This window comes from Trichechus manatus, unplaced genomic scaffold, assembly GCF_000243295.1.
Source record: "Trichechus manatus latirostris isolate Lorelei unplaced genomic scaffold, TriManLat1.0 scaffold00125, whole genome shotgun sequence".
Classification (NCBI taxonomy): domain Eukaryota; kingdom Metazoa; phylum Chordata; class Mammalia; order Sirenia; family Trichechidae; genus Trichechus; species Trichechus manatus.
In genome coordinates, this window is record NW_004444061.1 from 5505785 (window position 1) to 5530352 (window position 24568).

At 38.4% G+C, this 24568-nt stretch overlaps 2 protein-coding genes across 4 annotated transcripts in view; one reads left to right on the forward strand and one right to left on the reverse strand.

The window, feature by feature from the left end:
- The window catches only part of CSRP2 (cysteine and glycine rich protein 2), a 26586-nt gene extending 14249 nt beyond the window's left edge, over positions 1-12337 (forward strand). Inside the window, exons 2-6 of the mRNA XM_004384620.2 lie at positions 3260-3372; positions 6566-6734; positions 10545-10674; positions 11355-11448; positions 12026-12337. Of these exons, the coding sequence (XP_004384677.1) occupies positions 3261-3372; positions 6566-6734; positions 10545-10674; positions 11355-11448; positions 12026-12102 (582 nt within the window). The 5' untranslated portion in view covers position 3260 and the 3' untranslated portion in view covers positions 12103-12337. The remainder of the gene's footprint in view (positions 1-3259; positions 3373-6565; positions 6735-10544; positions 10675-11354; positions 11449-12025) is intronic.
- A 6706-nt stretch (positions 12338-19043) lies between these two features.
- Positions 19044-24568, reverse strand: part of ZDHHC17 (zinc finger DHHC-type palmitoyltransferase 17) — a 151514-nt gene continuing 145989 nt past the window's right edge. For 2 of the 3 annotated variants that reach the window (XM_023738891.1, XM_023738890.1), the window contains 2 exons: positions 23404-23498; positions 20304-21930 (listed from right to left, as the gene is read on the reverse strand). In XM_023738891.1, coding sequence (XP_023594659.1) covers positions 21792-21930; positions 23404-23498 — 234 coding nt within the window. In that variant the 3' untranslated portion in view covers positions 20304-21791. Of the gene's footprint in view, positions 21931-23403; positions 23499-24568 lie in introns of all 3 variants that reach the window. The other variant, XM_004384621.3, reaches the window with a different exon arrangement.

Genomic DNA, 24568 nt, shown 5'->3' on the forward strand with positions numbered 1-24568 from the left:
TTTTTTTTTTTTTTTTAATAAAAAAGGCTGCTCGTTAATGGCATGGAAGAGAATAACAAAATGATTAGTTCTTTTTAATGTTATTCAAAGATAACCCCCCCACTAAAAAAAAACAAAAAACAACAACCCAGTTGCCATCGAGTCAGTTCTGACTCATGGCAACCCCATGTGTGTCAGAGTAGAACTGTGTTGCATAGAGCTTTCAGTGACTGATTTTTCAGAAGTCGATCTCCAGGCCTTTCTTCTGAGGCTCCTCTGAGTGGACTTGAATTGCCAACCTTTTGGTTAGCAGCTAAGCACGTTAACCATTTGCACCACCCAAGGACTCCAAAGACAACCCAGCCTAACCTTAATCTTGATAAGAATCTGGTTTCTCATTGCTGACTGCTCCAAAGTAAATATGTGTGAAAATTAAGATACCAGGTTGGTAAACAGTTCACTTTCTAGTATGATGAGAAACACCTGAACAATAACAAAGTATTTTAAAAGCCAACTGGGCTATTGAGGCTTGGGATTTACTTTTAAGTAATTAGAGTGTCATCCACAAACCTGGATTTAGCCTTTGGTTTCTATAGGAATCATGAGAGGTGTCTGCTGCATCCTATGAGCATCCCAGAACATGAATAGCTTTGGAGCCATACATAGGGCAAAGTCACTAATTGCACTCCAAATGCAAGCCAGTGCAGGCTGCAGCAGCCAAGGCTTTGTGTCTTAGGTTTACAGTCAGGTTCAAGTTTCATTCCACATTTAAACAGTGGAGCACCTGTCTCCAAGGAAGGCAATAAGATTTATAAAACTACAAAAAGGAAAGCTTGCAAATATGTTATGTTGTTGTTAGATATTGAGGTATGTGGATGTCTTTACAGTAGCATGGTAATATTTGTGGACCCTTGGATTCACTTTGTTCTTGTGTGGCTGCTGTGAAGAGGGTTAGTCATTAATGAGCATAATCCATATCTAAATGCCCCACTGACCAAGTTAGACCAGACTAGGTGGGAAAGAGAAGTAGGCTTTTTCCAAGTTGAGACTAACAATTTAGTGATAACTAGTTGTATCAGTCAGGTGTGTGTGTGTGTGTGTGTGTGTGTGTTGGTGATGTTTGTTTCAAGGAACAGGAGCTCCAACTCCAAATGGCTTAAAAGGGAATTTATTTGCTCACATAACTGAAGAGTAGAGGATGAGTTGAGGCACAGCTGAATTTAGGGACTCAAAAACCTAGTCTCCCCATTTCTCTGTTTTCCTGTAGTTTGGCTTCATTCTTAGACAGATTTTCTTCTTGTAGTCGCTAGCTGTAAACCAAATGTCATCGGACTGGATTGGGTCATATGCCCATTCCTAAACCAATCACTGTGGCGGGATGAGGGGAATGCAGTGATCTGATTGGCCATAACTGAGTCACATACCCAGCTCTGGAGTTGGTAGTGCAGACAATACCATCTAAAGCAGTGCTTTCTCAAACTGTCTATGGTAAAGGGCCATTATTTTTGTTTAAATTTCCAAGTAGAGACTGATACTTCAAATCTCTGTATACCCTGTTCAACAAGATGAGTCCACTAATCATGTTCTTGGTTGTTGCCCTGTAAAACTGTATAACATTTTCTAAATGCTTATTCTGAATTTTGTCATGAATTGGTAATAAGCATAGTGGACCATGCCAGGACGCCACATTTTAACAAGTACTTTTCTAAACCATATGGAACAAGAAAGGGATGAGTGCTTCTCTGGAAGAAGATCTGGGGAAGGTATTGCCAGAAAAGGGGCAAGAGAATAGGTGCCAGAAAGATGCCCACCACAATTCTATGAATGTTCCTTTTGGAAAGGCCTTATCTTAATGTTCAGGAAATTGCTGGGTTATAGATCTTAATGGTGTCAGATAGGCAGTAGGATGAGAGTTCACCACCACCACCCCCATTTTTATTTTAAGGATTGAAGATTCTTCAGTCTTTTCTGCTTAGTAGCCCTCGTTTCCCCTTTTCTTTCTAGCCACGTTTGGGTTAGTAAGGAGATCTCAGCTTTCTTAACCAGCTATTTCCTAGAGAGACAAGCAGCTCATCTGAGGAAACCCAACGGGCCAGGGCTGAAAATAACCACACACAGCAGGAAAGTCTGAAAAGGATGATGGGAAAAAATGAATTATTTCACTGTATTTTTAGATACTCCCCAGGGCAGGGCAGACAAAACAACATGCCTTCTTAGCAGGACAGCTTTCTGTGCTGGCTAAGGCACAAGAGCATGTTGGCCACTCAGAACTAGATATTTTAAACTGCATCCAGGTAGACCAGTTTGTTGAGAAGGGAGATTAGAAAATGAGGGCCCTACATTGTAGTCATGTGATAGCCCAGGATTTAAACTTCCAGCTCCACCATCATGTCAGACTACATTGTTCAGAGGTTATTCTGACCTACTCAACAAACGGTTCATGGTTCCAGAAAGGGGATTTGGTAGCATATTCTGTATGGACTAACAGGCCTGTCAAAGACGGAAAACCAACTGTTGGCTGAATTAGTTGATTTTCATGGGGCAAGGGGGAAGGGAAGCATCACGAAGGGAAGACCTTGGGATTAGTGAAGCATAGACTTTTAAATCGTAGCCATCTGGATGGGTGTTTGTTGTGGTTCCAGCAAGGCTCCATGCATGCAATTGTACTAGTCACAGACACAACTGTTTACGCTACAGTCTCACATAACTTGAGCAGACAATTATAATCCTCATTCCTGCAGAGCAATACAACACTTTTCTTTTCCCTAGGAAGTGTGTAATAGCTTGTGTATGTTAAATGTTAAGAATGTGGTGCTGTTACAATGAATTAAACGTGATGAAAACCTCTACCCAAGGGTAAGTTTTTAAAAATTTCATTGAAGACTGGGGATGGGGGAGATGTTTGCCTTTGCCTTCCCCATACTTCTTTCTTAACTCCAGTGGATTCTGGTGGCATAGTTTGTTTTGTGCCTGGTGACCTGTAATTCTCTATTGAATGCAGGTCCTTTGTCTTGGGGGGGGGGGGAACAAAACAAAACAAAACAAAATCCAACTTGTGCATGACAAGCCATAGTTTTCTAATGAAAGCTGTAATTTGGAAGAAGAAATGAGGTTATTTTGGAGGAATGCAGGCCTTTTATAGATGTGGTTAGAGTGGTTCATAAAAGAAGGAAATCTGCAGCCATCCCCTGGGTTTAACCAACCTTCTTGGGAGCCTGTAATGCACCTCGTACAGTATGGGGACATCCTAAGGAGTTAACAGTGTCCTTTACTCCTTCAGAATGCCTGTCTGGGGAGGCGGAAACAAGTGTGGGTCCTGTGGGAGGACCGTGTACCATGCGGAAGAGGTACAGTGTGATGGGAGAAGCTTCCACCGCTGCTGCTTTCTGTGCAGTAAGTATCTCCCAGTGCTTGACCTTTGACAATTTGTGAGTAAAAGGCGTCAATTTACCTATTTAAGGAAAGAACTCTGCTTTTGCTAACATTATTTTAAAAGCACAAGTGGTTTTTATCTGTCTGTCCTCTTAAGATAGTATAAATGCTCAGCCCAGCAGCAAGGACAGTAGGGGTGACTCAGAACACTGCTTTCCTTTGTGGCCCCATAGCTCTGGCCCACCTGTTGGCCTTTCCTGGACTTCATTTGTTAGCACATCTGTCTCCCCTGCTGCATTCTGAGCTCACTGTCCTTTATGTGGTCTACTACATAGCATAGTATGGCACACTGGAAGGGCTCAGCCCCAATGTCTGAATGAATGATTGTTCCTCATCTACCCCAGCTTTTTCTCTCTGGCTGGGTTCCTCTTTGAAACCTGTTTGCTTGTTTCATACCGCACTGGTGACTGAATGATTAAATTCCTAGAAGCTCAAATTCTACCTTCTCTGGTAGTGACTGTTCTAAGTTATTTTTGGTTACTGACGTTCTAAACTTGAGGCAAAGGAACTTAGGGTATGAAAATCCCATGGAGTCAAGTTAGGAGTTACTGTTGTTACCAGACAGAAAATCATCAGAGGGTCTAGCACAGACAGGAAGTAGGAAGTAAAACAACCATGCCGATACGCTCTAAGTACGGTCAGTACCAGGTAATGAGAGAAACAGAACAAGAGACAAGCCTGAAAATTGAAGGAAAAAAAAAAAATTCCCCTCTAATGACAGCTAAATCATTGGGTTTAAACAAGTAGAGTAGCAGTTTAAGAAAGCTTTTCATTAATCTTAATCTTGATTCAAATGACAGACTTTCCTTTAATGAAGGGTTTACTACCTGGGGAGCTGCCCACCTATACATGCAGATACTTGCCTCATCTATAGTACTGTACAGTGAAAATTACTGTAAAATGTCGAATATTTTAAAAATAAATTTAGTTACATTAAGAAATGATCTTAAGAAAAAACTTCTACTTTGAATTGTCTTTTTCCCCCAGGCCCCAGCATTACAGTATCTGGACATCTTTATAGTATAACTGCCTCACAGACAACAAGAAACAGACAACAGAAAGTTACAGTCACAAAGAATAAAAATTCAGCCCACGGACACTCTTTTAGCTCAGTAATGAAGTCACTCCTGAGGTTCACCCTTCAGCCAAAGATTAGACAGGTCCATAGGACAAAACGAGAAGGTAGGAGGGGACAGGAAAGCTGGTAATAGGGAACCCAAGGTCGAGAAGGGAGAGTACTGACATGTCTTGGGGTTGTTAACCAATGCCATAAAACAATGTATGTACTAACTGTTTAATGAGAAGCTAGTTTGTTCCATAAACCTTCATCTAAAGTACAATTAAAAAAAAAAAAAGTTTAAGAAAAAAAAAGAATAAGAATTCAACAATGAATGTTTGGTATTTATGCCTCCATAATAGCTACCACTTCTCAGAAGAGGTGGTTTAAGCATTTTTTCTCTTAGAAGTTACTGATCTTTTTTTTAGGAATCTGTTTTTCAGCAGATTTGTAACCAAGAGAGTATGTGGTCAAAGAGGAAATGCAGAGACTTCAGGAATTGTTCTTGGTTTCATCTAGGTTAAGGCATAAAGTCAGTGTTTACTAAATGTTGAGTTCTTGACTGGTCATTTTTACTAAACCAAAACCAAACCCATTACCGTTGAGTCAATTCCAACTCCTAGTGACCCTATAGGACAGAGTAGAACTGCCCCATAGGGTTTCCAAGACTGTAATCTTTACGGAAGCAGACTGCCACATCTTTCTCCCATGGAGCAGCTGGTGGGTTCGAACTGCCAACCTTATTCGGTTAGCAGCTGAGCATTTAACCACTGCGCCACCAGTGCTCCTTGGTAATTTTTACTACTCTTTCCTAATAAGTGTCTCTGCTGACTAAACCCTTTTAAGGAAATAATTCAGAGTGATTTGTAGACCTGTGAGAATTTTACTGCAGAGAATAGGGATAAGGACTGGGTGATGGAGCAATAGTTATACAGTCAAATTTTCACATACCTAAACTTGCTTTGGGTAGTAGACCTGTTTTTCAAAACAGCATTGATTTTATATTTATTCTGTCTGTTAAGGGTACTTACTATTTATTCTTCAGCAATGTACGGTTTTAGGTTAACTTTGTCTTTAAGCAAATGAAGACTTTAGTCTGAGGTAATAGAAACTTCGTAATTTATTTTAAACCAGCCAGCTAGTCCAGTCTTTCCCCCTTCTCTTCCTCTTTCTTGTCCTCCCTCCCTCCTTTTCACCCTCTCTATTTTGAGTAAGGAGGAGGAGAAAGACCCTTTTCCACTAATCTTTTTACTTCCAGGATAGGGATTTCCAGTTGCCCTATTGTGCCACCAATGAGCTCCCTCATATTTTTTTTTTCCTCAGTTGAGGTTTTAGAAAGTGAAATAATGTCTGGATAAAACATGATGACATTTGGCAGTTTTATGAAGTGGGATATGTGGAAATGTCTTGTGGCAAGAAATCCATCAAGAAAGAATGTGTTCTGCAGGACAAAAGGAAAAACAAATGCAGTCTCTAAGCTACTTGACGATTTTCAGACACACTTATCACTGCTGGAGAAGCCGGTGGGGAGATGAAAGAATAATGCTTTTCCCTATTGTGGACTAGTGATGAAAACTAGAATTCTGGGTGTAAAATTGCTTTTGTACCAGGGAGGGTGCTTTTTAGAGAAGAAGGGCTACAGAGGCAACTCCCCCAAGGCACCCAGCTACCCTTTTGTTCTTTGTTCTGTTGTGATTTCACAACACATGGTATAAAAGACTGAAGAGGTTAAAGGAGTGCTGAGGCATTGGGAGCAAGGTGTTGGTAGGTTTATTTCTTTTTCATGTAATTATAGCCATCTCTACAACCTCTCACTCTTGCAAGAGAAGAAAATCATATTGAAAAGCTTGAGGCATCTGGATGTTCATACTGATACATTTCTGAAACAAGTATATCCACGGAGGAGGACGGATCATCATCAAGTGTAGCTGACCAGTCCAGATGGTGCCCTGTGGCTGTTGGGAAACCACAGGATAAACTGGGAATGTGAGAGAACCTGGGTCTTTACCACTTGTAGACCATGTGTCCCTGCCACCATTGATTTAAGAAAATCAGCATCTCTGGAACATTTTTAAAGTCTAACTTATTCCCCTTCAGTGGTTTGCAGGAAAAATCTAGATAGCACAACAGTGGCAATTCATGATGAAGAGATCTACTGCAAATCCTGCTATGGAAAGAAGTATGGGCCAAAAGGCTATGGCTACGGCCAGGGCGCTGGCACACTCAACATGGACCATGGTGAGAGGCTGGGCATCAAGCCAGAGAGGTGGGTTAGGAGAGTGTGTTACCTTGAGAAATGACTTACAACAATTAATGTTGCTTGGTGAACAGGAATCTGGAAATTTCCAGATTTTTAGCTTAAAAGAAGCAAACAAAATGTGACTTGTATTTTCTAGTTTAAACGAGTGAATGATCTTTAAACCCCAAATATAGACAGTTTTGGACCTAACAGAGTTCTTACTGATTTATCCAGTGATTTCTGGTTCTGATTTTGTAGCATTCTAGGGTGTATCAGGGAGTCATGATCTTCTCAAAAGTGAACGATTTAGATTTACTTCCATTTGAAAGAAAAAATACATTCAACACCACATTTGGGAGAACAGATGTCATGAAATCAAATGATAGAGAATGTGTTATCAGAATCATGAGATGTGTTTCTCAGATGCAGTTAAGGAGTAAATGAAAATTCTTCAGTTACTCCTTCCATTTAAGAATCTTTCCTCAAGAAATAAATTTTCCCTAACTAAAAAATTTTTACTTAAAATTAGTTCCTGCTTTTTGATTCTTTGAGAGACTAGTGTTAAACTTTAAACTTTAAAGGCTCCAGTCCCAAAGTAGAAAGATGTTAATTTTTTTTTAAAGTTTACTTCTTATTTCATCTTCAGGCTAAATAATTTCATTTGGAATTTCCTCTTAATTCTGATTTTTAACACCTTTGTCCTCCTACTTAAGCTATGCATTTTTTATATCCATTTTATATTGAAGAAGCCAACATTGATGTCAGATCTCAGTAGAGACTGATCGGCCTTTCCTTGGACAGGACCATAATTGTGCCCTTACAGCAGGCTGGGCACTGTGCAGTGTTAACATGTTAACTCATGTCATCCTCCCAACAACCTTAGAAGGTTGAGTTTTCCATCGTACTCATGATCAAACTGAGACAATGAGAATGGAATGATTTGCCTAAGGTCACTATAGTTAGTTCCAGGCTAGAGTCTAGAATTTAGTCTAACTCCAAGCTTGTAGTCCTTGGGTGGTGCAGTTAATGTGCTCAGCTGCTAACTGAAAGGTTAGAGATTCTAGTCCACCCATAGGTGCCTTGTAAGAAAGGCCTGGTGATCTACTTCTTAAAAAACATCCATTGAAAACCCTATGGAGCACAGTTCTACTCCAGTACACATGGGGTTTCCATGAGTCGGAATCGACTCCACAGCAACTGGTAGTTAACTCCAAGCTTACAATCTTAAAACACTGTGCTATATGGCATGCCTGAAATAATAATAACCATGTATTTAGTGCCTATTGTCTGCTGAACATTTTTGTTCATTATCTCTAATCCTCACAGTAACTCTGAAGTATAGATACTCTGTCCCCATTTTATAGACGAGGAAACTAAGGCTCAGAAGTCACACAGATAAGTAGCAGAGCCAGGATTTGAACCTATGTCTATCTGGCTCCAAAACCTATGCTCTTTCCACTGCGGGGTGGGGCTACATTAAGGCCTACCTCTTTGTTCTTTGGGGGTTTTCCATGCACAGCTTTTGGGCCCTGGTGCCTTGTGTGCCAGTTGTACAAGGGCCGACTCATTTACTGTTGTATGTTTGTGATCACTCGCAGTAGCCCAGGTTACCTTTATCTTTGTTAAAGTCCTTTGTTCTGCTTTCGTTTTTCAACTTGTTAAAATCCATTCTTGTTTCTGATGTTGTGTTTCAACCCCTTCAAAACACATAATGTCTGTACACCTTCCCCTAAGCCAGACTCATTCATGACCCTAAGGTAAGTTAACGACTGACCATAGTTTTAAAGTCACCAACACCAGTGACCATCTGCTCTTGCTTCTCTACCTTCCCCAATGCGAGACCTATGTGTTGGCCTGTCTTGACGTGTGCCTTTGCCTGTTCCCCTTCTTTGCCTGGCCACATACTACTCATCCTTCAGGACCAGGTATAGGGATTTCCTGTATCTAGAAGCCTTTCTTAATGATTCTGAACCCCATTCTCTAAACTCCTAGAGCACCTGTGGTAATTACAATGGTAATTTAGTCCTGGGGATTAAACATTTTTTACAAGGATCTCTGGAGATATCTTATTGAGTAGGCAGGAATATTCTGGATTCAGACAGACCTGCGTTTTTCAGTTCAGGCTTACCAGTGAGCTCAAACATAATGACAATTGTGAGGAATGGTGAAGGAGCGAGCACTGTTTCGTTCTATTGTACACAGGGTTGCTGTGAGTCAGAACCAACTCGATAGCACCTAACTAATTCTCCAGCAAGTTATTTACCATCTGAGCTCCCATTTCCTTTGCAATATGAAATAACGATACCCAGATCCTGCAAAGTTATTAGAAGGCAGATGGAAGCTACTCCGTGAAATTCTTGTTAACAGGAATCTGCTAGGCAGATTTGAAAATTGTTCTTGGGAATATGTCCTCATAATTGCAAATGTTGGATCATTCTGAATAATCTTTTAAACATTACTTTAACAAAATATGTAATGCAGTGAAGTTGTGGAGTTTTTAAAAAATACGCCTGTATTAAGGACAACTGAAGAAGGGCACTTCTGTGAATTATTACTATGAATTGGTATTTGTTGCTTAGATTAAAATTTCCAGTGGCTACATCAAATATGAATTTTGAAAAAGCTGTATATTAAACAACTTAGGTAGAAGTGAAAATTACGTACTGTGGAAACTGTTAAGTGATTCCAAAAATTAGATATAGTGGAGAAGAAGACATTTGAAAATATATGTGAAGAGTTGGAATAAAATTGTTTTATGAAAAAGCAGTATTTCTAAATATTTTGTTTGCTTTTACATGTGTACATAACTTATTCAATAAAATAGGAAAAAACTGTAATTGGCACTTAGCTACCTCTTGCTGAGTACCAACTGTTGTTTTTGTATCTTATCTACTCAACTAACTTACAAGGTTTTAGAAATACTTTAAATCTTCTCAAAGCCCACAAGGGTGTTCTGCACATAGTGGGTACACATACCTATTGAGTGGTAAGATATTCCTACAGAGAGCAAAGAGAAATATGGTTTACCCAGTGACCTGTCAATAGTGACAGAATACCACTTTTACTTTTTACAGGGAAAAAGATAAACATCACACAGTAATAGGCAAATTTTCTGTTTTTCCCATGAAGAAAATAGTTTACTCACACTTTCCCCTACTTAATATATTTTTGGAAACTAATTTGTAAAACATGCTTAACTTTCTTAATTACAGACTACTTGAGTAAACTGACATATCTGGAGAAATTTTTACCTGCTTAACACTGAATTTTCAGTCTTCTGTAAAGTAAAGCCAGATGTGAATCCAGTGGTACAAATAATATTAAGTATATCTGGGATAAAAATAAGAGCTATGGTAGGTTTTTATAAAGCATAGCATATTTGTTTAATGGAGAGGCTAGCATTGGGGATTAAGTAAATTTTGATGAATTTAGACCTAGCGGGACAGATATTTAAGTTTGGAGCCTTGTCTATCTGATTGTAACAATAATAAGACTGTAAATAGGTCAAAGTAATAACTCCAGCCACTGCACCGAGATTAACTTCTTCTTCTATGCTGGCCTGTGAAGGCCTCCAGCCATGAGACACTATGACAGTTAAGTCCCAGAATTCCTGGCTTGTGGATTTATAGGGCCCTAAATCCTGGTAGCATACCGGTAAGAGCTACGTCTGCTAACCGAACGGTCAGCAGTTCGAATCCACCAGGCGCTCCTTGGAAACTGTATGGGGCAGTTCTCCTCTATCCTATAGGATCACTATGAGTCGGAATTGACTTGATGGCAATGGGTTTGGGTTTTTTTGGAAAATCTTGCCTAAAATTCTTTCCCCCTTTCCTCAAGTGTTCAACCTCACAGTCCTACAACAAATCCAAATACTTCTAAATTTGCTCAGAAATACAGAGGTGCTGAGAAATGTTCCAGATGTGGGGATTCTGTATATGCTGCTGAGAAGATAATTGGTGCTGGAAAGGTAAAGTGCTGTTTTGAATTAATAACTGCAAATGGCTTCTCTCCATTCCCTTTCTCCTCCACCCTCACCATATCCCACTCGGGGGCTCTGTCTTATAAATAAATGCCTTGGATTAAACATTTTTTCCCCCTTCTTGATCATTAATTTTTTGAAGTGATGCTATTTGATAAATCACTCTGTGTTTAAAAGAAACTTGAAACTTGTGTTCACAAGGGGTGCTCTTAAAGACTGTTAACTAAAAAGGCCAGAATGTTAGCAAATCTACAATATGCAGGTTACTCAGTGTAGTGAAGAAAGCAGTGAACCAGAGTCAGGAGACCTGATGCTAATTAGCTGTCTGTCTCTGAGCTGCAGTCTTTTCAGCCATAGAGGTGGCCACCTTTAAAGGAGCTGACCAGGTTTGCACTGACGTCTGACACTGCTCTTAGGAAAATGGCCCTTTCATGGTACAGCTCCCAGCCTGTATCTTCTGTGAATGAAGTTTGAATTCAGCCCCTCTGTATGTAGCCGAGAATGTAGATACTGGGGAAGGCCAGTTTCACCCTTCTAGTTGGGGCTGAACCATAGCTGTCAGGAGCTCATCTTGGGTTGATCTTCCTAAGCTACTTCTTACCACAACATCTAAATTATATCGCAGAAAACAGGCCTCTCAAGCATGTTAATACACTTGTCTCTTCTAGCCCTGGCATAAAAACTGTTTCCGATGTGCCAAGTGTGGGAAGAGTCTTGAATCAACAACTTTGACTGAGAAGGAAGGTGAAATCTATTGCAAAGGTAAAAATAATTTCAGTTATCATCATCCATATGAATATCCCACATGAGCTATTGGTGAATGAAATGTCACCCGCTTAAAAAAGGGGTGGGAAAAAAGGCATTCTGAAAACAGGGAAAAGCAGGCATATTGTCCTTGGCTATTTGAAAATAAAAGGTCCAGAAATGCTTACAGGTGACATTTAGACAACCTCAGCAATTTTAGATGATACGATAAAGTTCTTGATCATTTAAAAACTCCCCTCAAAACCAAACCAAACCACAAAGGTTTTTTTTCAACCTCATATTTTAAGCAAAGCATATATGAAGGTAATATAAAAATACATAATTTATCTTGCCTAATTTTTGTGCTTGCAAGTTAGTGGGACCATGAGCCAAACACTATGGAACCAGAATACTGGAACTTGCCTTTGCAGCTTTAAGATACTACATGGCACATTTTACATCTTAAATACATTGAACTCTTTCTGGCATAGCCACCAGTTTGTTTTTTAATTTAGGGGGGTTTGTTGTTGCATGGTCTTAAGCAGTGCTAGCAAAGCTTAGCGGACTTGCCTTAACGCTCCCTTTTCTTTTGCAGGATGCTATGCAAAGAACTTTGGGCCAAAGGGATTTGGCTATGGCCAAGGAGCAGGAGCCCTTGTTCATACTCAGTAAAGGTGTAAACCCCAGAACCGAGCATCACACACAGAGAATCTCTTCATAATTCAGGCACAGATAATCTCTTATCTCTTAACACTAAACTACTGTGAAATGCTACCAGCATATAAATACGGTAGATTATACTTGGACAGATTGGCTGACTTGTAGCAAGAGAACACTGTATCCTTTTGTTTTATTCGCCAGCATTTTAAAGAACCACTTTTTTACATTTTAAATAAAACTTGAGCTTCGTTTGAGTGTTCAGTGTCTTTCACTTAACCTTTTGGATGAACTGCTGTGATTTCAGTTAGTGGAAAATCAGTTGGTTCCCTACCTCGAATTTGTTAAAGAGTTAACCTCATTACCTAGTTGACTAGGGTTAATGTTTACATTACAGCCTAGGAAGGGAGATCTGTCTTTTTCAAGCTGGTAATAACTATGTCTCAAGAGAGAGGGTTGCTAGGCAATGAGCCTCACCATTTCAGCCCCACAGAGCTGGCAGTTAGCAGTGCAGCATCTCCTGCCTGCCTGCCCCCAATGTAGCCTGGAGCAGAGTAGTTCCCCAAAGTATGGCTTGCAGACAACCTGCATTAACATCACCTGGGGGTATTAAAAGGCAGAATCCTAGGCTCCATTTCAGCCCAACAGAAGCAGAATCTCTAGGTGTAGGGCCAGAAATCTTTTGACAAGTTCCTCAGAAAGGCACACTGACCTAGGCTGGGCACAGTTTTAAACAAAACACGTAAATTCTTTTTTCTTTATCTATAGCTAAAGATCATTATAAACCGGTGCTTAGAGACAATTATAGAATCTGAGGCTTAGCATGACTTTCTAGGCTCTCCACTCTAATCTGATGTGGTTGTTAGGTGTTGTCACGTTGGTTCCAACTCATAGCGACCCTGTGTACAACAGAATGAAACACTGCCTGGTCCTGCGCCATCCTCACAGTCGTTATGTTTGAGCCCATTGTTGCAGCCACTGTGTCAGTCCATCTCATTGAGGGTCTTCCTCTTTTTCGATGACTCGACTCTATCAAGCAAGATGTCCTTCTCCAAGGACTGGTCCCTCCTGATTAGACATCCAAAAAGTATGTGAGGTGAAGTCTTGCCATCCTCGCTGCTAAGGAGCATTCTGGCTGTACTTCTTCCAAGACGGGTTTGTTTGTTCTTCTAGCAGTCCATGGTATATTCAATATTTTTAACCAACACCATAATTCAAAGGCATCAATTCTTCTCTGGTCTTCTTTATTCATTGTCCAGCTTTTGCATGCATATGAGGCAACTGAAAACACTATGGCTTGGGTCAGACACATCTTAGTCCTTAAAGTGACATCTTTGCTTTTCAACACTTCAAAGAGATCTTTTGCAGCACATTTGCACAGTGCAACGTCGTTTGATTTCACTGCTGCTTCTGTGGGCGTTGATTGTGGATCCAAGTAAAATGAAATTCTTGATGTCAATCTTTTCTCCATTTATCATGATGTTGCTTATTGGTCCAATTGTGAGGATTTTTGAGAAAAAAAAAAAATCTGATGGTGATTTACTGGAAACTAGGGTGCTTTTTTCTCATGGTTCTATTCTGCATAAGAAGCAAAGAATACAGCATTGCCTGAGCACAGTTAGCTAGCTCAGGTAGAAAAGGAGAAATATAGGAACTTTTTCATCCTTCCACCAAAAGAAGTTTCTAGTTCCCTACCAGACAAGAGACTCACTCTGACTTCCCCTCCCAAGGGGTAGGGGAGGGTAGTTGGGCTGTGAAATCGGTCTGTGATATGCCTGATCTATAATAATCTTAATCTTTTCTAAAACCTATCTTAACATACTATATTGCTTATTTTGAAAAGCTAAAGGGGGCAGGGGTGTATGACATCAAAAAATAAACAGTGGGGGGAAGTTGAGGATAAACTGAGTGAAATAGTTCATGCTTATTTACATTTATTGCCTTGAGGTATTTTTTAAGTCATACCAGTTCCATCATGGGAGAGAGGAATGTCTTTTAGTTAAGCAGGCTGGGAAATAGTTAATTGGCAAGAAAATACATAGGTTGAGTTGAAGAGTAACTTCTGGTTCTGTATGTGGTTTTAAAACATGTCTACCAATTCTTTGAAATTCCCATGAAAAGATGGAATCTAGATTCCTTTCCTCTGAGTAGAGGCTGACGATTAATGGAATATGATGGACAAGGCTAGGTTAGAAGACAATACAGCTTTTACCTGCCTCCTTCTCTTGGGATGTTCACCCCTGGAACTCAGCCACTATGTTCTGAGAAAACCCAAACTACAAGGGGAGGCCACATGTAAGTATTGTAGCTATAGTCTCAGCTGAGGTCTTACTCAACAGTATCAGCCATCAGACATGTGAGCAAGTGAGCTTTCAAATGATTCCAGCCCCCGGCCTTCTGAACCATCTCAGCTGACGTCAAGTGGAGCAAAGTGAGCATTCCTGGTGAGCACTGACCAAATTGCAGGTCTGTGAGAAAAAAAAATATTGTTTTAAGGAAGTTCTGGGTGGTTTGATATGTAGCAGTAATAACCAGAATCATATATCCAATAAATTGTTCCTTACACGGAGCCAATACTTCCCATATCTACCATGTTTCCCAAACTGTACTGGAGATGATGCTAGTATATTCTAGAGGAAAATGTTCTAAATGTGGTTGTCAGGTGCCTGGAAATTTGAGATTTCTGTCTAGTAAAATGAAGAATTCAGACAGACAAATGCTCATTCATAATTGAAATCATTCTTAGTTTGGTTGGGAGCCACCCCAAAACTTCACGTGGTTCTAGGAATAGAAATGGGAATTTGACTTTGGGCAGGAATCACTGTGGTCATTTGGATGTAAGTTAGGTCAGCAGGGTAGCCCCAAAGTAATCCAAATGCAATGTTAAGTGCTGCATGATCAGTAAACACATTTTTTTAAATAATATTTTCAGCCCATTACAGTGATTTGGTATATTTATGGAGGATTGCTGACAACTCTAGTTTGAAAAAAGTGTTCTGATCAAGTAAGTTTAGGGACTGTTGCAATTACAGATCTATATATATATGTACGTATCCTTGAAGAGTCACAGTGTACACTTGGATGTTGAAGGTCTTGAAATCTTGAGGTTGAGAAATCTGCTTTAAATTTAAATTCTCACCGGAATTAGTTGTCCATGGAAATGCTAACATTTTAAAGAACACTGGAAAATGTTGGTCTGAACCAGTGGTTCTCAAACTTTTTGGTCTCAGGACCCCTTTTATGTTCTTAAATTACTAAGGACCGCAAAGAGCGTTTGTTTATGACAGTTACATCTATCAACATTTCATATTACAAACTAAAAAAAAAAAAAATGCATTCAGACTTCCACTTATAGCCAAGCTGGAATAAGAGGTACCACATTTACCTGCTCACTTAAAACAACAAGAAAACACAACAGACAACAAAAGACCTTTATGGGGAAAAAAGATCAGTCTTACGACTACAACAACTTACTGCTTTGAGGGAGCACCCAGGATATAGTGCAAAGAGAGAACTCTGGTGGAGCCTGCCAGCCACCCTGAGTTGAGACGAGCCAAGACTCTAGGGAGACCAAGGTGACTACAGTTACTAGGAGGGGAGAGGAGAGCTACACAGAACAGAAACGTGCACACATCCCCACCCACACCTTGAGACTTCAGCTAAGTTTTGACAGCACATGTATGTGAAGTAACTACCCAAGGCCAGGGAAAGAACCACCTAAAAAGCCTGGAGGTAACAGTGATTGTTGCTCACATGGAGCCTAGAATAGTGCCTGTCCCTACCAGCTATGTTGGGAAACCTCATGATCCATGGGATTTTGGGTAGAGTACACATAAGGGTCTTGCCTCAGTAATGGGGAATAATTAGCCCTAAACTGAGCATTGCTCTGGTCCTGCCTAACAAATCTTAAAAGCAAGACCTGAAAGGATCAAAGCTTCCAACTAACAAAGCTCCAGATTTTTTGTATAAGAATACAAAAATATCCAGCACCCAGCAATGTAAAATTCAGTGTGTCTGGCATCCAATAAAAAATTACCAGGCAAGCAAAGAATCAGGAAAATACCAATCATAATGAGAGAGAAAAATCAAATCAACTCAGAACTGATTGAGATATTAAAATTAACAGATAAAGGATATTAAAGTTATTTTGATTGTACCCCATATGTTCAAAAAGTAAAGTAGGGACATGGAAGATATGAAAAAAGATCCAAATAAAACACTGTAGATGAAAACTACAATTTATGAGATGAAAAATACACTATATGGTACTAATGGCAAACTAGACACTGCAGAAGAAAATACATAGGAACTATCCCAAATAAACAGAGAAAATGGAATTAAAAAAAACAAACAGCATCTGTGAGTTGTGGGACAACCTCAAGTGTATAACTGGAGTCCCTGAAAGGCAAGGGAGAGGAAAAATATATGAGGAAATAATGACTGAAATTTTTCAAATGTGGTAAACATTGTAAACTTAAAGATCCAAGTTCAATGAACACCAAACACAAGAAACAAGAAGAAAACTACACCAAAACATGCCATGAATAGTAACTTAGAACAAGCCCCAAAACAGCCAGAGAAAAAAACACGTACAGAGGAACAAATTTAAAGAAGACAGCAGATTTCCTGCTGGAAACAATGAAAGTAAGAAGACAGTGGAGCAACTTGTTTAAAATACGGAAAGAAAAAAGAAAAAACTGTCAAACCAGAATTCTGTAACAAGTTAAAATATCTTTCAAAATCAAACATAAAACTTATAGACACAAAAAAATTGAAAGAATTCATCACCAGCAGACTCAGGTACTTAACTTCCAAATAAAAGAGTAACAACATTAAAATGGGGGGGGGGGGATAAATTTAATTGCAAATTCTCTGGCTTTTGTTTCTTATTAGAGAAGCTGAAAAGTATTTACTGCTAATACCCATTGGAAACCAAGGCCAAGCAGTTGGGTGGTGCACTATCTGAACTGACAGTAGCCTCTACCATAAAGTGATTCTATTGGCAACAAAGGAATTTAAGTTTTCCACTTTAAGAGTCTTGTCATCATATAATGCTATTTTGAGGCCATCTGAAAATAGCCTATGACATGGCTTCTGCACTAAGCATATAACCCATTAAGCCAGTTGCCACTGAGTCAATTCCGACTCATACTGACCCTACAGGACAGAGCAGAACTGCCCCATAGGGTTTCCAAGGCCGTAATCTTCACAGAAGCAGACTGTCACATCGCTCTCCCATGGAGCGGCTGGTGGGTTCGAACTGCCGACCTTCTGGTAATAGCTGAGCACTTAACCACTGCACCCACCAGGGCTCCCTGCACTATGTATACAACTCCTTTTCCCAGAAAGTATATTACTTAAAATTGTTTTGTATAAATAATAAAAATCACGTTAATATTTACTCTTTAAGAAGCATCTGCCTTTTTTGCCATGTAGTTCATTATCCTATAGTATGCTGGCAAGATTCAAGTAAAATGAAGAAATACAATCTTTAATTTAAAACTCATGTATGAAAACAGACTATTATGGCATCTTCCTATCTCACAGGAAGTTTTAGCAGATTCTTTGGCACTTACTGGCTATCCCCTAATTATGGGATAATGGTTCTTAACCATCTCTTTCAGAAACACACATACAGTATGTTCTCAAAATTCAGCATCTTGGAAATTAATAGAAATAGCAAAAGTGAGCCTTTCTGATGCTTTGAATGGAAACAGTCTCTCTTTCTGAGTACTATAAGACATTACTGTCTATTAAAAATGTCAATATTTTAGTAAAACTTACCTGAGCGAAACATTCCTACTCCGGAATTGCCAAGAGTTTTCTGCGAGTCACATCTGGTTTCCTTGGGTCTGTGACTTAGCTGACTTTGATCAAGGGGCGTTCTGAAAGTTTTACTTGGAATTACAGGTTTCTCTATTTTAAAAGTCATATTAAAATATTTTCCAACAAAAAGCTGAGATTTCCTATCCTGCTACATGACACTTGTTTCCAATTATCTCTATACTCTTAGAACCAGACATCCACATTACAGATCTGATCTACCAATCTGGCAAGGACCGGGGGATCTAGACAAGTAGACAAAGAAGGGGAGAAAGTAATTAAACAAAAAAGCCCGGTGGCCATAGAGTCCATTCCAACTCATGGCAACCCCATGTGTGTCAGAGAAGAACTGTGCTCCATAGGGTTTTTAATGGTTCATTTTTCAGAAGTAGATCAAGCCTTTCTTCTGAGGTGATCTCAGTAGACTCAAACTGCCAACCTTTTGGTTAGCAGATGAGGCTGCTAACCGTTTGCACCACCCAGAGACTCCAGAAAGTAATTAAACTTTTAATTCCAGTTGGAATTAAACCTGATGCCTGGTGGTAGAGTTTACTGTATTTTATACATTTGTTCAAAAAAGTGTTACTTGATCTCTAGTCAATTCTGGAGCATTACTTTCAATAGCATAAAGTAATTATGAGTTGAGTACTAGTTCAATCTAAGAATATTTCTGTTTAATACCACTGGGCTCTCAAACCATTAACAACCACATAAGCAACAGGGAAGGATTCCTTCATCACTTTTGCTTTTCTAATTCCCAGATCAAAAAGCTTTCTCTGTCACGCACAACTTCTCAAGTAAATGAGATCGATAATTGGTAGGTGTAGTTTTGCTATAGTGGCTTTAGACATTCTCATATTTAACACTTGGAGGCAATCCAAAATTCTTTACTCTTTTTAAAAAAGCACCACACACACGCGCGCGCACGCACACACACACACACACCATCATTTATTTCTGCACCACACACACACACACACACACACCCCATCATTTACTTCTGCCAATTTCTCCAGTCTCATGCCACCTGGATCCTTGATGACCATACATACATAATCTTGTATCACAGGCTCCACTTCTAACCTATTTAATCAATCTTTTGAAGTGACTTGACTGAAACCACAAGACAAGCACATACTTAAGAGTCAATATTTATTTGATTAATATTTTACAAAATTGTGACAGATTTATGTTATGGAGAGCTAATTTATTAAACATTTTACAGGTTTTTCTTTCCACAGAGTAACATGGTAAGTAGTAAAATAATACTTGGCACAGTTATAAATAAAATATAAAATAAAAATATCCATAGCTTAAGATGTAATTATGTTGTTTTACACTTATTAATATTTCAAATAAATTTCTTGGAACACAAAAAATATGAAGAATAAAAACTCCCAAGGAAGAAATTCATGTTCAGGGCTGAGACTAAACTGCTATTTGCTAAAATTATCCAATTAAACTGATATGAACTATTCCCAAATGGGTTACGTTCACACACAACTTTAGAAGTGGGTTAAGCTGGTTCCACACACAGGACCTACAAAATAAACAGACGGTACACTGCTGCATAGTTGGCTCCTGATCATCTGACCATTTCTGAGTTATAGATTTCATTGGTACTGAGATGGTTAGTACCAAAGCATTCACACTGCTAGTATTTTCCATGTAATTACACACCTAGAGGGTTTTAAACCCTCTAGTTCTGTTTAACTGATAGACGTGTCATGTGCACTGAAAAGAATATTGTACCACAAAGAAAATGGTAACAACACTCTTATCTAAACTCTGAAAAAAACCACCATAGTCTCTGAATGTTCATAAAAATGTATGATAAAAATTGCAACTGAGTTTTCATGTGAAGTGGCTCAAAATACAAAAATTAAAACAAAATTCTAGCGTTGTATAAATAACTTTGAATTTAAAAATTATCTAAAATTTCCCCCAATTAGTAGTCAAAACCAGCAGAGACATTTGTAAAGTTAACCAGTTTTTTACATTCTATGACAAAAATGGCACAATGCTATTGCCACCCCACACCCATCTCTTCCCTTTTCAAAAATAAAATACGTATGCCAATTTTCTAATATTAAAACACTAACATTAAGGGTAATCTTTCTTGATGTGTGACTTATGGTTATAGAAACTATAAAAAAAAAACTACTTGGAAATACTGAACATCAACTATATACATTTTCACTGCTCCTCTTACTAAGGCAAGGGGCGGGTTACACCACTAGATTGCTTTAATACCTGTAATCTGCATTTTGCAGGAAATACTAATTTTACCAAGCATCAGACATGCAGTGAACTTGCAGGGTATAATGCCTATTAACAGCAATATTAAACATCACTAGAAGCTCATTAGTTATCTCCCTTTTCTTTTTGGTTGGATAAAATGAAATGAGCAGCTTTAAATATACTAACACAGACACAAAGAGAAAATTATTTGATAAATTATTTATATACAGATACACATTCTTTACACTGGTCTAGGATCTGTTGTCAGTCTGACCACCCTCCCTACCCACCCACTCAGCCTGTTCCCTCTCACGGGTTTCCCACAGGTTGCTCGAACCACAGTTTGCTACAGCACTTCAGAGGACTAAACCAAGTATCACTCTGTAAACAATATTTATGAAGCAAGTGACAAGCAGTTCACCGTGAGTATGGAAATGCTGCAACAAAAATTGATCAGTGCATCACATTTAACAATAAGAAAATCTTTCTGAATTTTTTTTCAGACAGCTTTTAACGAATTTCAAAACATTCAATACTGGGAAAATTGAAACAATCTTGGGGATTAAATTCTACTTTCTGATAGGTCACTTTTGAAGAACGAGAATATACCATTAGTTTTTGTTTTATTCACATGTGCTATATACAGAGATCATGCTCCATTTTTAGTTAAACTCCATTATTTTGCCTACAATTTATTTTGCATCTCAGAATTTAAAACGATATCCATTTATCTCTATTACTGACAATTTTGCATTAACTTATTTGTTCTGCCTTTTCTTGAAAATACCATCTCAACTCTTTTAAAAATTGGACTGTTTGCACATCAAATTAAATTCTAATTTATGCTCACTGGATAGTGTCTCCTAGTATACATTCTATGAAGTGTATCATGCACTTAGTAGGGCTTTTAAATTTGAACGAAGTAACGTGACTTACTGTACTCATGCAAGTGCTTTATTATCAGACCATAAAACCTCAGAGCAAGGTTACTACAAATTATTTCACTGAACTAGAAATATATCAGCAAGGCAACAGCTGATAGAAGTAAATTATTGTTAGCTCATTTTTTGTGAACATTATTTTCTTGTGCCTTTGAAGGCATGTTACAGTAGATCCCTAATACAACCACATGATTTTTATCACAGTATTTACATGTACATTCTAAAATGTACACAATACTAGTCCGAATCAATATAAAACAACTCTTCTGGAATTAGATACAATACTATCAGTAGATTGCATCATAAACTTTAACCATACACCATAAATTTAGTCTTAGCTAGAACTGAACACTTCTAATCAGTATACCACGTCTATCGACAGAGTAAGTTCACTCTTTTTTCATGAAAAGTGTTATGAGAACAAAACCAAAAAGTTGAGTAGTTTGTGAATTCCCACATTAAGAACCATTAAAATCCTTTTTATGATCTTTCTTCTTCCCAGAAGTGGCAGTGTGTTCTGTCCATGTTTACTTTTGTTAATAAGTGTTGGGGAAAAAAAAAAAAAGACTAAAATTCATTGTTAGCCCTACACATAGCATGCTATTGTTCAAAGGATGTGGATTCGAGTGTGAGAGAGACACGGACAGACACAGTTTTCAGGCACCACTCAGCAATATGCTTCATAAGATAAAGATGGTGCTACACAAGCTGGTACCCAGATCCTGATATTTGGTCATATTCTATTGTATACTGCCTGGTCCAGTCCACGATAACAGGACGAAAGAGGCCACAGCATCGAAATTCAAAGAAGTCTATAATGTTTCTTACACATCCATGGCTAAAAACCAAATAAAACCCAAACAAAGTCGATTAGAACAATGATTTAATAAAGTAAGTAAGTTCCATATAATTTTAGTGTTAAATGTATTTTTTCCAAACTTAAAAATTCAGGTTACTTGCCAGAAAGACAGACCAATTTATACCTCATCTGTGTATCAATCTATCAGTCTATGTATGTATTCATGTTTCCCCACAGCTGTGCCAACACTGACTTTTATTTTTCTCTTTTGTTAATTTAATGGGTAACAAAATTATATTTTAAAGTTATTCAAATGTACATTTCTTTCATTCCTGTGCAATTTTTGATAATTTTTTTTCTCAATATGTAGCTTTTGGCAAGGAGAAAAACTACCTCCAAAATTGAGAAAGCGAAATTAAGAAATAATTATAAGTAACATGAATATGGCAGAAGACGAAAGAGTAACAATTAAAAAAAAGGAAACCTCAAGGATAAGCTCAGGGAATTTTAGGACTTCAATAATACCTTTGGAAAAGCAGTGAGTTTTACGCCTTATATGATAGTTGTACCTATGGGAGAATTCTCAAAACCAACAAACTGACTCTCTTATGCTTGTTTTTATTTAAAGGTCTGCTTGCTTTCTAGAAGCATGCAAGAATTAATAGCATTGCAAAAGCATTAGGATAATAGGCAAGTGGCTAGCGTAAAACTCCAAGTTTTAAACACTTCATATAATTAGGACACTGCTTCTAAGCATCAAACTGAATGCAAGTTAAGAAAGATATATATATATGTATATATACAGTTATCCCTCGGTATCCATGGGTGATTGGTTCTAAGACCCCCGTGGATACGAAAATCCGCAGATGCTCAAGCCCCTTATATAAAATGGCATAGTATTTGCATATAAAGTACACACATCCTCCCATATACTTTAAATCATCTCTAGATTACTTAACAATACCGAATACAATGTGAATACAATGTAAATGCTATGTAAATAGTTGTTATACAGTATGTATTGTTAAGGGAAAAACAACAAGACGGGAGGTGAACAATGCTCAAACAACAAGTACTGGAGAGAGACTGATGTTCTGTGAAATGGCGGGAGGCTATAGCAGGGGATGCCTACACATCATTTCATTCGCGTGGATTCAGCATAGCTCTCAGCACGCATCAAATTCAAGGTTTGCTTTTTGAAACTCTTTTTTTTCCCCAAATATTTTCAATCCGCAGTTGGTTGAATCTGAGGATGCAGAACCCGCAGATACAAACGGCCAACTGTATATATACAATTAATATGAACTAATCAATGCTACCTCTGGAAGAAATCTTAGAATTAGGCTACTTTAAATACTGCTAAGTAAAAGAAATATTCTCTGTTTCATAGTCTATTGCCATACCTAAAGAAAATACTTTTCTTTGATGTATTCACTAGACATTTACTGAGTTCAGTTAGTAAAAAAATTTATATGCCAAGGGAAAATATTAAAGATGAAAACGTGTACGTACTTGAATGGGCTTTCAATAGATGTTGTTGTGACTTTAAAGTGCTTGTATCTTCTGGCATTCATTCTTTCATTTGTAGTAATACCTAAACATGATATCTAATAGGTAAAGAAAACAAACCATTACTCTCTCTGAATATTTAATATTAAAAAAGTTTATTCTCAAGAGGACTGGGATGGAGAGGCAAATGATGGTCTATTTTTTGGTTTTCCATCAGGAGATCATCAAGTTAGTTTATATGATATTTTCACTGTGTAGTCAGCTAAATGGGGAAAACATTTAAAAACAGGTTACTTGGCATCGTGCCCAGTAACACAATGGACAGATACACACTATGCACAGAGGCAACCTCTCCATTTAGCCTCCTAAAGAATGAACTTTTCTTAAACCTTAATTAAAAAAAAAAAATCTTATTTGTGGATAATAAAAATGACACCATTAAAATAAAAACAAAATGAATGGCATCATCAATCTAAGCTTACTGTTTTATCCAAATGAATGCATTTGAATCAGAAACAACAGAAATAAAAAGCTGTCTTGAAAGTAATACTGAATGTCAAAAGTTCTTAATATGAATCTAAGATACTATTCGTCTCTACTCATCTGGAACAAAAGAGAATGAAGGAAACCAAAGACTCAAAGAAGAAACTAGTACATAGGACTAAGAGCCATCACAACCATGGCCTCTTCTAACCTGAGACCAGAAGAACTAGATGGTGCCCAGCTACCACTATCGTCCCTTCTGACCAGGGACACAATAGGTCCCGGATACAATGAGAGAAAAATGAGGAACAAAATCCAAATTCCTAAAAAAGGCCAGAACTACTAAATAAGGAAGACAGAAGAACTGACGCCTTTCAGTTGTGGTGTTGGCGAAGAATACTGAATATACCATGGACTGCCAAAACAATGAACAAATCTGTCTTGGAAGAAGTACAGCCAGAATACTCCTTAGAAGGGAGGATGACGAGACTTCATCTCACATATTTTGGACATGTTATCAGGAGAGACCAGTCCCTTGGTAAAGTGGAGGGTCAGCGAAAAAGGGGAAGACCCTCAATGAGATGGACTGACACAGTGGCTGCCAACAATGGGCTCAAGCAAACAACGATCATGAGCAGGGTATAGGACGGGGCAGTGTTTCGTTCTGTTGTACGTAGGGTCACTA